Source organism: Haemaphysalis longicornis, unplaced genomic scaffold (assembly GCF_048455015.1).
Source record: "Haemaphysalis longicornis isolate Haplotype H1 unplaced genomic scaffold, Haemaphysalis longicornis Haplotype H1 scaffold_4, whole genome shotgun sequence".
Taxonomy (NCBI): domain Eukaryota; kingdom Metazoa; phylum Arthropoda; class Arachnida; order Ixodida; family Ixodidae; genus Haemaphysalis; species Haemaphysalis longicornis.
The window spans coordinates 74,970,292-74,985,139 of NW_027526361.1; the positions used below are offsets into that span (position 1 = coordinate 74,970,292).

At 47.2% G+C, this 14,848-nt stretch overlaps 2 protein-coding genes across 5 annotated transcripts in view; both read right to left on the bottom strand.

The window, feature by feature from the left end:
• Window positions 1–1,506, bottom strand: part of LOC144178933 (uncharacterized) — a 64,240-nt gene extending 62,734 nt beyond the window's left edge. For all 3 annotated transcript variants that reach the window (XM_077707088.1, XM_077707086.1, XM_077707084.1), the window contains exon 1: window positions 1,342–1,506. In XM_077707088.1, coding sequence (XP_077563214.1) covers window positions 1,342–1,443 — 102 coding nt within the window. In that variant the 5' untranslated portion in view covers window positions 1,444–1,506. The remainder of the gene's footprint in view (window positions 1–1,341) is intronic.
• A 6,078-nt stretch (window positions 1,507–7,584) lies between these two features.
• LOC144178934 (uncharacterized) overlaps window positions 7,585–14,848 on the bottom strand; it is a 48,921-nt gene continuing 41,657 nt past the window's right edge. For both annotated transcript variants that reach the window (XM_077707090.1, XM_077707089.1), the window contains 3 exons: window positions 14,442–14,537; window positions 11,649–11,787; window positions 7,585–8,746 (listed from right to left, as the gene is read on the bottom strand). In XM_077707090.1, coding sequence (XP_077563216.1) covers window positions 8,592–8,746; window positions 11,649–11,787; window positions 14,442–14,537 — 390 coding nt within the window. In that variant the 3' untranslated portion in view covers window positions 7,585–8,591. The remainder of the gene's footprint in view (window positions 8,747–11,648; window positions 11,788–14,441; window positions 14,538–14,848) is intronic.

The following is a 14,848-nucleotide window of genomic DNA, read 5'->3' on the forward strand; positions in this document are numbered from 1 at the left end:
AACACGCATTGTTCGATGTACACTGGGAACGCTCGGAGCACTGAGCCGTGGAAACTAACGTCTGGCAGCATCAATAAAGCGCCCGCCCAACAAGAGCCCCTGATCTCAAACATCCATTTTTACTTATTGGTTAGCAGCATACCGACATGCTAAGCTGAAAGCTCTTGGCTCACGCCGTTGCACGATGCTTTCCTCGAACCCACTAAAATAGCTGACAACCAGCAACAGCGTTCCATACGGCAGGAAAAGTGATCCCGTGCTGGGCCCGTGACATGCGAGTTTGAAAACAAGACAGTATTACTAGCGTAACTGCAAAAGAACGTAAAGAACATACAATTGGACTACGCTGGGCGTGATCTGATTGTATTAGACTGAACACGTGAACTTTTGTACTTAAAGCGCTGTCCCGTGCAGTTCCCTGAATAGTCACTGTTCACAATAACCAAATACTCTGTGCGAGTCTTCCAGAGCAGACAATCAAGTTCTTTATTTCGGATTGGCAGCGAATATGTGTTGACGCAGGCGTCCACTTCTTTCTTTAATAAATAGACTTCGAACATTTCCATCTCTCCCTACACTAGAAACCGGCGAAGCACACTAATCATTTTATAACTGTTCATATGTGGTCAGAGGCACGTCTAGATCATCAACTCAGGAGTAGGCTGGCGCAAAATGTTTGATTTTAGGGCACAATCATAACGTGTTTACAGCGCGCGGGCGTGAGCTGTTTCTTCAGATGTGTACATGCGCTTATTTAATGTAATAAAATTGTTGAAATTTATAACATATTTTCTTATCGCTTCCTTACACCCTTTTCCAGTTACGCTAAGAGCCGTGCCTTATTAAAGCTCGATACCAAATATACCCTACTTCCTGCCGGGACCATGAGTTCACGCTGTAGACAAAGGTGATTCCCGCACCTTTGGTTTAAGATTAACAACAGAACTTGGCAAATTCTTTGATTCATTTATTTCTGTTTCCAAGATCAACTTCGGTAACTTTTCTCAAGGACTCAACTCACATTACGTTGCCTACAAACGTTCCAGTTCTTCCCGCTGATGCAGGCTAGAGTTACTCTGAAGCCAAGTCAGCCAAGGCTTAAAATACAGATCCCACATGCGCTAGAGTGAAGTTATTTGGCTTTCTGGCTCTTGCTGTAAATAATACAGTCTGAAAACGTACAAAAGAGGGTACATTTTTCGCGGTACAAGTATTGTTTCCGTCCACTTTTCACATGGAGTGGCAGGCAAATTCGGGGCATCAGAGACGGATGGACGCTCACACCGCAGCGCATCCACCGGACGATGCGGCCGCGTGCTCGCACCACAAAAGCAACCGTACCTGCCCGAAGATGGGGATGTACCCGCGTTCCGCAGGGCCGTCACTCGTTTCTGGCCTGTTATTCTTCTGAGTCATCAGCGGAGCTCCAGCCACTTCAGCCATGATTGTTGAACTGCTGCCACAGCTGCCGCTTCACAAAAACGGATGCTTGAGAAACGTCCAGGAAGACGAAAGGCCGAACGATGGGGGCTCGTGACAGGCGCAGCCACCATCGCGGATCCTTGCAGCCACGCCAGGATTGGCGGAAGGTGACGACACGTTGGGGTCCTCGCGTAGACACCTGTGCTCCTCTCCGGGTCTGGTCGCGGCGTTCTCGACGTGCATAATGCGTGAGGGAAATGTTGAAATTGCGATGTATCTGCCGTCGGTTATGCCGATGTGGCGAGTATATGTGGCGAAGCTGGAGTCGGCAGAGGATAATGAGTTTTCGGGGTATGCATACAGTTTTTGTAGCTGGAGCTAGTTAATTTTTAACGACGAAACTTCTTCAAACGTTACCTAAACGCGAAAATTTTGGTAGACCTGCCTATCTGTCACTACATTCAACCGCCCGGTCCAAATTCAGCTGAACTAATCTTAAAACTCGCGGTATGCTTCAGCTTCCCAGAGATAGTGCAGAATACGAACTCGGTTACGCTTAAGCATACCTCATTCAGATTTTCAAACTTTCTAAACTACGTTTTAAAATCGTTTTTTAAGCTAATTTACGTTTGTAATTTCTTTTACTTTTTTTGACTAATAGTTTTGTACTAACAGAGGCTGTCCGCAAACTTACTACTTCTTGTAGCCCCAACAGCTCAGATTTAATTTTTACTACCGCTCCCGACCCGATCATGCCCCTTGCACCAATTAGTGAAATAAGCGACCGTGTGTCGCTTCACTTTACACTAGAATCTCAGCTACAGACAAAACAGCAATTAAAATATTTCAACAAAATTCTAAAGTAAGCATTTAATTAATCACCGTAATTCGCGGTAACTCAGAGCAATTCACACAGCATTTTGGCAGAGGAAATTTTATTTTTGATGGACGAACACGGAACTAAAAAATGTGCTCAAATTCACACTCCATATAGTTATAAAACCCTTTGGACGTTCGCGCAACCTAAAAGAAGCGCTTGTTCGTCGGGCGAAGTGCGCGAATAATTGATAGGCTCTGAGCGTGCTAATAAAAAATTCACTAGGCTGTCACCAGTGCAAGAAAGAATTTCTTTAAGCACTACCTACCCTTTTATAATCAGACCGCCGAATTTTTTTTGTCTTTAGCATAATAGGGTCACAACATATTAATTTTAGCTACTTGCACTGATGATGCAACTGAAATGTCGCTATTTCAGTTGCTTAATTCTGCACAGCCCGTAAGAATACATTATCTGCAGATTTAAAATTGTTACAAAATCAAGTTGTTTTAAAATTGAGTTTTTCTTCCCCTTTTCCACGCATGAATCTTCATCTTTAACGATTCCAAATATAGAGGGTGAGAGGCTGAGGAGATACTACGGAGTTACTTAAGTGCTTCCCAGAAACCTTGCGACTGCTTGTGATGATGGCACCTCGTGACGTACCTAATTTCTGCAGCCTTCGAGCGGCTCGGTAGCTTTACATCTGAAGCACCTAGACAGAGCCCGAAAAAAGCTCGGGCACCTCAAAGAATGGGACAGAGCGGCCGCCTGTCGCTTTCCCAGTGGCTCTATTCCTCTAGGTATTCAGCCGTTAGTACGTGGTTCCGTTGGGCCATGGAATGCTCGTCAACTTGAGCTTTGCGTTGGCCCTTCTCAACCACGACAAGTAGCTGAAGAGCTCTTAACATTACAACGTATTTTAACAGCTAAACACCCGTGTGCAGGACTTATGCGTACAGAGGGTCAAGGAATTCATCCACAAAAGCTAATGCAAGGCTGTAAAATCCCGTTAGGTTTTGCTATAAGGCCACCCACCTATTGAAGCGAGCAAAGTATGCTGCGAAAGTACATAGCCCTGAAAACAAAGAATAGTACATAACATAGTACACAGCACTCTGGCACCGAAAACTGGTGCACCGGGAGGGAGAGGGAATAAACTGTTATCGAAATCAATTGGTGGACTTGTATTGAAGCTTTGAGGGGGCGTTCTTAGTCCAAGATGATTTGAGTGCGGGCGGCATCGACAACTCGTTCGGGCAGGCGAAGCTGTTCCGGCAGGCCGGTGCCCACCAAGGCGCCCTCCCGATGCTCGGCAGCAGAAAGTTGCAGGTTGGGAGAATTAGCGGGGATCGGTCACACCTGCCTACGATGTGGCATAGCGTTCGGGGTTCTCCGCAAAATCGGCAAAGCGGGAGTTTTGACGATTAAAGAATAAAATATGCGGAAATTCAGAGAATTGTCTACGAATACGTAGCATTCTTATGACACTTTTTTAAAGTGTGAGTTCTTTAGAGCAAAATATCGCTCCAAGTAGCGGAAGTCTTTGAGATATTTTATTCTTTTTAAAAGTTTTCTTTTGTCTTTTTCGTCCAATGATGTCAATTTGTACTATTATGGCGAACAAAAACATTAAGTAACAAAAGCTTGGTCCCCGTTGTTTAGCGCCTCAAATTTATTAAAAAACATTAACTTCTCTAATAATGTTTTTTACAAAGGTGCAAGACCCACTGCAGAGATGGTCTGTTTACGGTACCTTTTATGATTATGTAGCTGTAGAAAAGGAGCAGAGATTTCTGGGTGTTTGCTTGTCGACAAATTCTCATTCATTCCACATCTCAAGCACCCAAGAATAAAATGCTTGGACGCACTGAAGATTCTGAAAGTTCTGTCACGCCAGTCATATGATACTATCGCCTTGTGAGGTCAGTGATTGAATACGAATGCTTTGTTTAGCATAAGAACAACACTAAAAGTACCTGGGCCTACGTCTGGGTACTGGTGCTTTTTGGGCAAGCCCCATTTAAAGCCTGTATGCGGAAGCTAATCAGTGGTTTCTCGAGACATGTCGGAAGTATATTAGGCTGTCCTATGCTCTCAAACAAACATCCTTGACTGGACATCACAACAACGCTCTTGGCCGCCAGGCAATCAAGCTTTTTGAAAAGTGACCTGCAATGGCTAAGCCAAGTCTTCTTTCTGCAAGCGCACGGGCCACAAACCTCGAAATAACCGTTTGTCGACGCTCAGATAACTACCTTTGGTGACGTTGTCCCTCCGTGGGATATCTGGCGGAACTATTTTTATTCATATTTTATGGATATTGACGAAAGAGAGTTTGTGCACCATTTTTCTACCCGTAAAACAACTAGAGTGCATTTGAGTTCTACACCGGTACCTCAAAGTTCTGCACATGGCTAAACTTTTATATTTCAAAGCATATGCCTTTGGCCACATCCATATTCCCTGCTGAAACACACGGCCTTCTCATAGCTGTAGAATATACAATTCAGAGCAAAGTCTAAAAGTCAGTGACATTCACTGATTCTCAAAGTGCAGTGCAGACTTTAGCTTCAGGTAAGTTGGAAAAATGTAGACTTTATTTAATTGATAAAACAGCTGTGCTTATCACACACACAAAAAAAATTCACAGCATATCAACGGGGTGAATGATGATGAGTGGGCGAAGCTCCTGAGGGGAAATCATCGGTAAAACCGTGACTCTTCAGTGAAAGTTCGCCCACTACATCTGTGTCCGAACGTAACGTCTAGAAAGTCTCGCTTAAACCGCGCGTCGGCACCTTGGGGCTGAGCTCGCCTGATGCGTTTTGCAGACGCCTCACGAGCTCTCACTGCATCGGGGTCTGCCTGCCGATCCGCGCGCTTTCTCGCCGCTTCCCGTTCTCTGACGTTTTGGAGATCCTCTTCGCGCCGCAGCCGTGCCGCATCGCGTACGGCAGGTTCCTCGTGCCGTTGCCGTGACGCTTGGGCTTCTCGTTCTGGAACGCTGGGATCTTCGCGGCGTCGTCCCGCAGCCAGACGACACGCTTCGGCCTCCCGCTCTCGTACGGCAGGATCTTGGCGGCGGCATCGCGCAGCTTCACGGAGCGCTTCTGCCTCGCGGGTTCGCACATCTGCAGCCTTATCCATCGGGCGACTCCGAGCGCGCGCCAACAGCGAACGGATTTTATTACAACGCTCCCCGCCATCTAGTAAACAATCCAAGAACTAAACTAGAGGTAGCCACGCCATCTAGTCAACAATCCAAGCGCATCTTTTCATCATATACAAGTACCGCCATCTAGTCAACAATCCAAGAACTAAACTAGAGGTGGCTACATACATACGTCGAGGATGGACAGACGCACCCCTTAAGGAGCTTCGCCCCTAAAAACTAAAACTCAGAGTATATTGGGCCCCAGCCACTGTGACATAACAGGGAACTAGGAAGCAGACAGGAATGCTGTAGCAGCTGCTCTTGCAGTGACCTAGGTGTTGGATGCGTCTGCTACGAGCCTCTTAAATCATGCTTATGGAAGAGACTGCGCAACTATCGGCAGCAAGATTGGAATGGTTGTGCACATGCCTGCCGCAAAAAAGGCTGGCGGCAGGAACACGTTTCGACTTGGGGACACAGTTCTATAATGGAGGCAAGTACGGCTCATTGTGAACTTTAAAATGTTTTCTTGTATCAAACAAAATTTACTCGAAAAAAATTTCTAAATTAAAAGCTAAAGTGCTGGTGTGTATAATGAGCCGTCTCATTCATTTCATCTCGAGGGTTTTGGTGCTGTTTTATGTCTGAAGATCGGCAGAAACACATTTTTTTTGCATCTTTGTGAGCAATTCACCTAAAAATTACGCTCTGTGATCGACTTAAATTACTTTTAGTAGACACTCAAAGACCATATCAATGCAGGATGGAAATATTACGGCTGAAGCTTTCACGGGGCCTGTGCGAGAATTCCAGAAAATGCGCCATTTCTTGCGTTTTACTTAGCTGATACAACCCCAAAAATTCTTACACTTCTTCAATCATGGTCCCACATCGAAGAAAAATGCAATCGGAATGTTCTAAAATACTATTTGTTATTCTACATTGTCTCACTCTTTATTTAAAATTTATTATCTCCAACCACATTTTGCGTGTTTGCAGATACTTCAACGAGCGCTCACGCGACGGAAAAAGTTTTTGTTAACGAAAATACTGTGTGCAGACCTCCTACACTCAATTGGGAACTAGGAGAACTTTTTTTTCAACGAAATTACGAAATTGGCAATGGTCGATTTTTGGGCTACCACGTTACGCGCGGTAGCCCGAACTGTAGGCGATCACGCAGTGCCTGCCGGATTTTCGCTCAGCGAGGACGGCTCCGCTGGTAGCCGACAGCCCAGTTCTCAGCCTCGTCGTCTTTTCTTTTCAATGCTATGTACCAGCTTGGCTTTTTTCCTTTGCATCCAGTCCTTAGCTGCGCTGTTTTACCATGTTTCATTGTTCAGTTACGGCCTACCTCTCCTCCAGGAACACGCTCCAAGGCAGTGATAAGAAGTCTGATCAGTGCCGCGGCGCGTATCTCTGGAGGAGAGAAGAGGTTGGCCATAACTGAACAATGAAAGATGGTAAAAACAGCGCAGCTAAGGACAGGACGCAAAGGAAAAAAGACACAGGTCTAGCGTTGGACATCAACTGGAAGAAATACACTCGACTGGCACTGGACATCAACTCCTGTGTTTTTCGTCCTTTGCATCATGTCCTTAGCTGCGCTGTTTTTACCATGTTTCCTTGCTCCCATTAACTACCCCGCATTCAAGAACTGACATAACTGAACACCTGCCTAATCTAGGCCCAGTCGTTGAAGCCCTTTGACAAAGTACAAGAGCCCGGGACAATATGAAAAAGCTGTACGATATTTTTAGACGCTGCACATCCGAGTTTGTGACAGCCACTCAATTCAATCAACCTACCAAAAAATCGTTGGAAGCACGTTTGAACACCAATCGCATAGGCGGGACTGTCTGAAAGAACAAAAACTGCCTCCGTGGCTCCTACATACCTCATTATTCAGCGCAAAGGGAACATTAGGCATATCTGAGCAAAATAAAAGCCATATAAACGCGAGAAATAACGTTCTTTAACAAGGATTGCATGTCAAATTGGTTTGTACGACAGCAAATGAAAACACAACCAGTTAAAACTTGTCTCGAAACAAGGCGAGATAAATGTGAACTTTAAAACAAAAGAACTTGGGCCGACTGAGCCAAGGGAGCAAAAGCTAGGAATAGATGGCGAACAGGTAGTGGAGACGCAGAAAATGTGAATTGAACTGAGAAAACATGAATCGCATTTCATTTCATTTATTCAATACTGGAGGTTTACAAAGCCCAAGGATGAATGGCAAGACAAGTGCAATTTTACACTAGTTACGTTCACGCGAAAGTATATATAACTAAAGGGTGAAAAGAACGGTAAAAAACAGCACGGGTTCTGAAACCCAAGGAAATAGAAACGTCACCGCGAAAAAAAACACGATAGTAGCGAAATAATGCTAGAGGGGAGCAGTACAACATAAGGAGTGCTGGGAGGGGGAGGGGGGGGGTTGAGAGGAGGGTCTTATTCTGCAATGCAGGCCAAAACCCTCGTCTTTCGATGGCATTTGCAACAAAGCCGTCAGATACGCGGGCAATTTTTTTTTTCTGGTCAAGGCGAGAATAAAATATTCCGCTGTGTCCAGATATCGGTGGCCGTGAAACGACTCGAATTAAACCGCAGCCCTCCAATAATGCGCACCTGATCCCACTGCTGTATGTTCACCCTCGTAACCGTACCGCTCCCACCCCCTGCTGAAAGAAGGATGAGTATGTCACCCTTTCCTGCTTTACGACTGGATTGAGTACGTCCCGTCAGACAAGCCAGCAATATTTTTGTGGGCCGAATGGAAAATATAGATATGACGAATGTTGAATAGATTTTCAGTGTCGGGAAGGTGCCGGCACACACTTCACGTAGCATGGGCAGTAAAAAGTGACTAGTTGCAAAAAGAGCCAACGACAAATTACGGCTCTGACCTTTACGCGCGAACAGGTGTGAATGAAACACTAACGTAAAAACGTGACGGCCAAGTTCAAGCAAAAAAAGACTACTTCTTTTTGCACGGCTCTTAAACTGTGCCGCAACACAACAAAAAACAAAGAATTGTACGCGCCGGTATACCTCTTATGAGATATTACAGCGGTTCGGTGTTTTTCGTCACACCCAGAATAAACTAAAGCCGCAGACATGCATGCATTATGGGTTCTTCATGTGAACAGACTTTGTTGGAACATAGCATAGCGTATGCTATGTAGCATAGCCTCAGACACACTGCTCGCTGTAGCGCACAGCAGTTTCTTCTTGCTGTATAACCCTCAGCGGTTGGTCATCTGCGTCGCGCGATTGTTTTGACGAGGATGCTTCTGCCGGTGAGGAGGGTGATGGGGACTCCCCAACCGGATCATTCCGCTGTTGCTCTGCACAAAAAATTTCATTTGTCAGATGTTCCGGACCGAACAATGAAAACACACTATGCGCACTGCAATATTATCAAATTTGCCGGTAAATTTCTCGTGAAAAAGTTCAAAAGTTTAGATAAATTGCTTTGAGATTCAAAGAACTGAGCACCCAAATGCAGCCAGCCACAATTGCGCCGTGCCTGTTCTAACATTGTGAAATCGAGAGAGAGAGAGAAGACAATAATTCCCGTATATCCCACTTTACGAGAAAGTGGATTCCCGGTCCATAAACAGGGTAAAAACCACGACCAACGCAAATGGTCAGCCTTAGCGGGGTGGTTTTCGGTAATTTACCTCCAAGACGAACTGAGGAGGCAGTGAGGGCGCATGTGAGTGCGCTCTCTCAACAAACGTTTTTTGTCATCAACTCTGGGGCAAAAACATTACAGGCTTAACACCATTACAGTGTAAGGCCGACATCGCGTCACCATGACATATCCAGGGAAGCTTCATTAGCGAATTTTGGGTCACCGTTTTTCACGGTCCGCTTCGCTCTGATAGCAAGCGGGAACGCCACTGCGCATGCGTGGCGCGCTTGGCCGCGAACGGCATTGGCTCCGGTTCCGCTGAGTGGGCCGCCAACACCGGAGCGGACCGTCGAAAACGGTGAGCTAAAACTCTCTATAATCTAAAAAGGCACATAAAGGTTGAATAACACCTCGGGTGTGGTTCTAGAGCTATCATAAACGTCAAAACGTCCTTAGAAGCGCTTCTTAGCTTGATTATGCATTGGGTGCGTCTTTGCCAATTGCCAGGTATGTCGGCGCAGCTGGCTTAATTGTATTTCGTTCTTTGCATGTAGCATTTGCTCATGGATATTGTAGTTTTTTTTAATACGGTAACGTATTCGACGCTCGCTGTACATAAGCTCTACACTTACGGCTTTTTTGTCGTCAAACGCGAAGTAGTGCCGAATTTCGCCTTTTCAATTGCTTACTTATTTTTGGTTACCAGCGTCGGGCCACACCCGGTTATCTCCTGTTTTAAGCGAATCAAGCGCTTCTTTCCTCTTTTCTATGACGCACCGGCAGTCTCGTTTTGCCGGTGCGTCGGCAAAAGTAGATTGCCGGTGAATGGAAAAGGTGTCGCTTGGTGTTGACAATCCTATACCAACGCCGCCTGTATTAACATTGCCTGACGCGTCGCGCGCTTTTCAATGGGAAGGGTAGGGACGCTTAGTTCAGGCACTGATCCGCTATGTGGCGCGTGCCGGCGGACATTTCGCCTTACGTCACTGCTCGCGAGTCGCGAACGCTGCACCCACTTCTACGACGTGTGTCTGTCAGCTTGCCTGTTGGGCTTCAAGGGCCGTTTCGCTTACATCTTAGCCGTGACGGGGCGCTAGTTCTGTGGCGCACTGGGGATCTCGTTCAACGTGTCGCTCGCTTCATACTTGCTGCATTTTTCCAAAGATAAAGACGGAGGCGGACTGAAATAGTCTAAGAACATACTGATTGTCGGGTAGACATATAGCTAACAGAAAAACGATATTTTCGGATGGGGCAGCCATTATTTTACTGATATTTTTCTTTCTGGAGTATTTAGAGAAGAAAAAATTGCGTGCACGTTTTTTGTTCAGGCACTTACTTCTACGATTACTTTCCAATAATCTCACGTGCTTGTAAACTTCAGAAAATTATAGGAAACAAAAGGATAAGCAGCTGCGATCCCGCCACGCTGTCCGGGCGCTTCTACAGTATAGTCCTCAATTTCAGAAGTGCGTACCGATGCGGAGTGCGAACAGCGGGGTCAAAACAATACCTAAATGCGGAGGGGATAGAGGGGGGATGCCCCACTCCGAAAATTTCAGGGCCTGTGATCCGAGTAGATAAGCGCGCAAAGCCGGCATCAGCCTGCGGCAGCGCAAGGGATTTTGCTTCGTGACAAAGGAACTTTTATCAGTGACAGACCAAGACAGACAGGCATGGTGAAAAACAAGAAGGCGTAGGAGCGCCGCCTCGGGAACGCTAAACAAACTTTCCACTATTTTGCATAGTTTCCAAGAAGCGGCGCTGGCTGGCGGACACGAAAGCACGCTGGAAGGCTACCGAGCGGGGAAGGGTAGGAGAGAGCAACAGGAGAGTGGCTGTTTGGCCATTTTTCGCTCACGCGTTAGGCACTGTTTATACAGGCGGCGTTGCCTATACTGCTCTTATTGAATAATAGATGTTCTCGATCTAACTCGGTGTTTACAGTACCGCCGAGACCACAACAAATACAGGCGCCGAAAGCAAACATCGCGACATTAAATTCGCCGACGCTTTGTTATGCGCGTCGTCACTTTGCTGGCTGCTGCTTCGCCGGTTGTATCTTCTTTGTAGCAGAAAGTAAGTTCGCTCCAGTAAACTTTATTCTATCAAGAACCCTGCGTCGTCCTTCGCCACGTGGAAGCATCATGCTAACGCTGCCTTCAACCGTATTGTAAGTCTAGAGTCCTTGATGAAGACACATTGGTTTATAAGTAAGGTCTAAGAGATAGATATTTTATACCCAAACACATTTAAATTTATAGTGCAAGGTAGGTGTACTTTGCCCGGTTTAGTTCTATGGGTAAGCAATATCGATAAAAGCTGAATAATTCTTCGCAACCATTGCCGTAGACGCCAGGCGCAAAAACGTGTGCTAAGTATTGCCTCGATGAGCGCAGTCATATTTGAGACGTTTGGTAAGTCTTGTTTTCCCTATTTTCCCCGCAACTGTGGCAAAAGGTGTTACAACGGTAGCTACATAATTGTCCACGGCTGCAAGTACGGTGTAACCGGTAGACTAATAAATTTCGCATCGTTTGGTGAAGCGTGTCTAGGCATGTTCTGGGTGCCGGGAATAGCAACACGAAGCAAACGGAATAAGGAAGACATACGTGTATCGTCGACGACTTTACTGAAGCAGCACACTACCAACGATAGGGAGATTGTCAGCCCCAGCTTAGAGAAGATGTTGATTATCAGACACGCCAACGTCGCTTTGTACAAGGGCGTCCACCTTTCTGTCGGGAACAGCTGCAAAAGAATATTAGCGCCTATATTATATGTGCAATAAAATGTAACGTTTCTTGAAACCTGGACCCCCTCACATTTCGCATATCAGTGTACTCACCGCCAGGTAGCCCCGTATTCCCACGCGAAATGACATCATGTTTAGCAGGCAATACCACTATATGTTGTTGAAATTTTTATACCCTATTCACCGGACGTAGCGCTTTGACAGTCAACGGGAAGAGCCCCGATTCAAGCCAGCGTTACGAGGCTCCCCAGACAAAGGGATAGGGGGATACGAATTATGTCGGACTGTCTGAGATTTTTAAACCGCCGTGATGGTTTAGTGGCTAAGGTGTTGCGCTGCTGAGCACGAGGTCGCGGGTTCGATTACCGGCCGCGGCGTCCGCTTTTCTGATGGAGGCGAAAAGCGAAAACGCCCGTGTGTACGAGATTTGGGCGCACGTTAAAGATACCCAGCGGGTCGTAATTAATCCGGAGCCCCCCGCTACGGCGCGCCTCATCGCCTGTGTTGCGTCGGCGCGTTATACCCTGCAATCAAATCGAGTCTGAGATTTTTGATCTGACATAAAATATGTAGCCCATGCGCATCGACCAGGAATAAACTTTTCGCGGCATGGCATCGAAAGTGCGACCTAGCTACAGCAGCAATGCGCGACGGAATGCAGATAACCGGACTTATTCATTTGGAGTAAGCGGCACAAATTCTGCAACGTGTTCTATCCTTCGATATCCTAATTTTATGGTGAATTTGACTACCCCTTGGCATGGAAGCAAAGCTATAGTTCCAAAAACATGCCCTCGATAAGGGTGACCACCTTCATACCAGCGAAATCCGGGAAAGCTGAACGGAACAGAGGGCATAAAACACGGAGACAGCAAAAAGGACAAATTAACTACAGTAATTTATTTCGTACCCTTTGAGGGGTTCTTTTTTCCCAATCTGGAGGGTGTGAGAATCACATGCCCCGACGCAATAAAAAAAATGGCTGCGGCTTACGTAGCTCACGTAACTCTGGATATGAAAAGCGAGCTTGGCTGAACCTGCTGAAGTATCGGTTTCACTTGGTTAACCTTTGATTTAGCTGTGATTATTCTACTATCCGTCCAAAGCCTCCCTTTTTCTACGGTTGTGGTCCCCCTTCTAGCGCTTTCCGAGCGGAACGCTTCGCCAGGCGATATCCGCGGAGCGGTTAGGCGTCGCTTAAGCGGGATTCACACGACGGAGAAACCCTCTCACGGAGGCGGACGGATATGTGACGTCAACAGCACGTGACCGGATTATCCGGCCTGGCGGCGCATCCACACGAGCGGAGCTACGCGGAGTGACTAGCAGACAGCGCCGAGGAACAGGTTCCATTCCCCGCCGAGGGCCATCGCCGTCGAGCGAAAACATGCGGAGGCATTTTCTTTCGCGGAGCCACGGCGGGCTATCCCCACCGAGGGGCGGAGCCTAAAACCGGTCACGTGAGCGGGTCCCGCGGGCCAAAAAGAGAGGGTTTCTCCGTCGTGTGAATCCCGCTTTACCGACGATGGCTCAAAGCCTCCAGCTACCGCGCAACGTTCACACAAGACCACACGGTCTCACTCTCATTCATTTCCAAGCTCGCATGCACTCGGAGAATCACGTAGTCAAGCGCTAACCAGCTGCGCAGAGCCAATCCGGCAGCAGCGAACGCAACAGCGAGGGCGACCGTCTGCGGAGCTCGGCTCGGCGAGTCACGTCGACGATACGGCGCAGCTGCGGTCAGATGAAGGGCCAAATTTACCGTAACGGTGAAAGCGCTCAACGAGATTAGTAAATGTTTGCTTTAAAAACACCGTCAGCAATAAAGGTGGCCGCGCTCAGTTCTCGCGGTACCAATCAGCGGCTACCGATGCGCAACGCGAAAGTAACTAGCAGCATGCCTCCGCGTGTTCCTTTAGCTCGTGTCACGGCGAGGGCAACAATAAACGGATAGTTCGCTCAGTGAACTGTGTCCGCGTGCCACGACTAAGCGAACGCGTCACTTCCCACTTATGGCATTGGATGCACACTATCCAAGAGATAACCTTGGCGTCTCCCCATTCACCCGGAAAACGAGGGATCATCTGATTCCACGAGGGAGCTTAGAATTATGAGAAACATATTGGAGGATTTCGTATCTCTCGCAGGAGGCGGTACAATAGGCCTCGTGGATGGACAATCACGCTATGCCCCTGAGTCAAATGGCGTGAGTCTATGTGATGATCTTGATCTTGATTGTGGGGTTTAACGCGCCGACGCAACGCAGGCGATGAGGCGCGCCGTAGTGGAGGGCTCCGGATTAATTTTGACCACCTGGGGATCTTCATCGTGCGCTGAAATCTCGTACACACGGGCGTTTTTGCTTGCGTGAGTCTAAGCGATCAAGCGCATTTTCATATTGTTTGATCTCTTCTCTGTAATTTATGTTGATTGTAGCAATTTTTTTTCAAGCAAGGTAACCTCTTAGCCGTTTGAAAACGGCGTAACCCGAAGACTGCCCACGCAGAAGTGCCAGGCTGGAACCGACAATAAGTTCCAAAATCAGACACCCCCCCACCCTCAGCCCTCCGCTCCCACCCTGTATTGTCCACGGCTAAAATAACAACGCTCGTGCCCCAAACCCTATATGACGCTGCCGAAGGTGACTCACGTAGGGCAGCCTGTGGAGTTTGTACACGATGTAGGCAAAGCTGTAAAGCCACAGCAAGAGAAACACAAATAGCCAGCAGGCGTTTTTTGTCCGTATCTGCAATGAACAGAGCAAGAATTCATAAAGGCAAAAGGACGGCTCATACCTTACCCCAAGGGAACATGTAATCATTAGCCGGCAGTTGACTTTTCAAGATCGAAAATAAGAGGGGAAACCGTATTGACGACTTTTACAATGCATCGTCCACACCGTCTATTAAAGCACAGCTTTCTACCTCTACAAGCCAACGATTCCTTCTTGGCATGCTCGATAAGAAACTCCCAACGCAACTGGGGAAGGAGAGCGCAATTTTCACTCACGGAGCATAGTGTAGATGGCTCAGCGAATGGTTACCCAGCGTCCCCGGT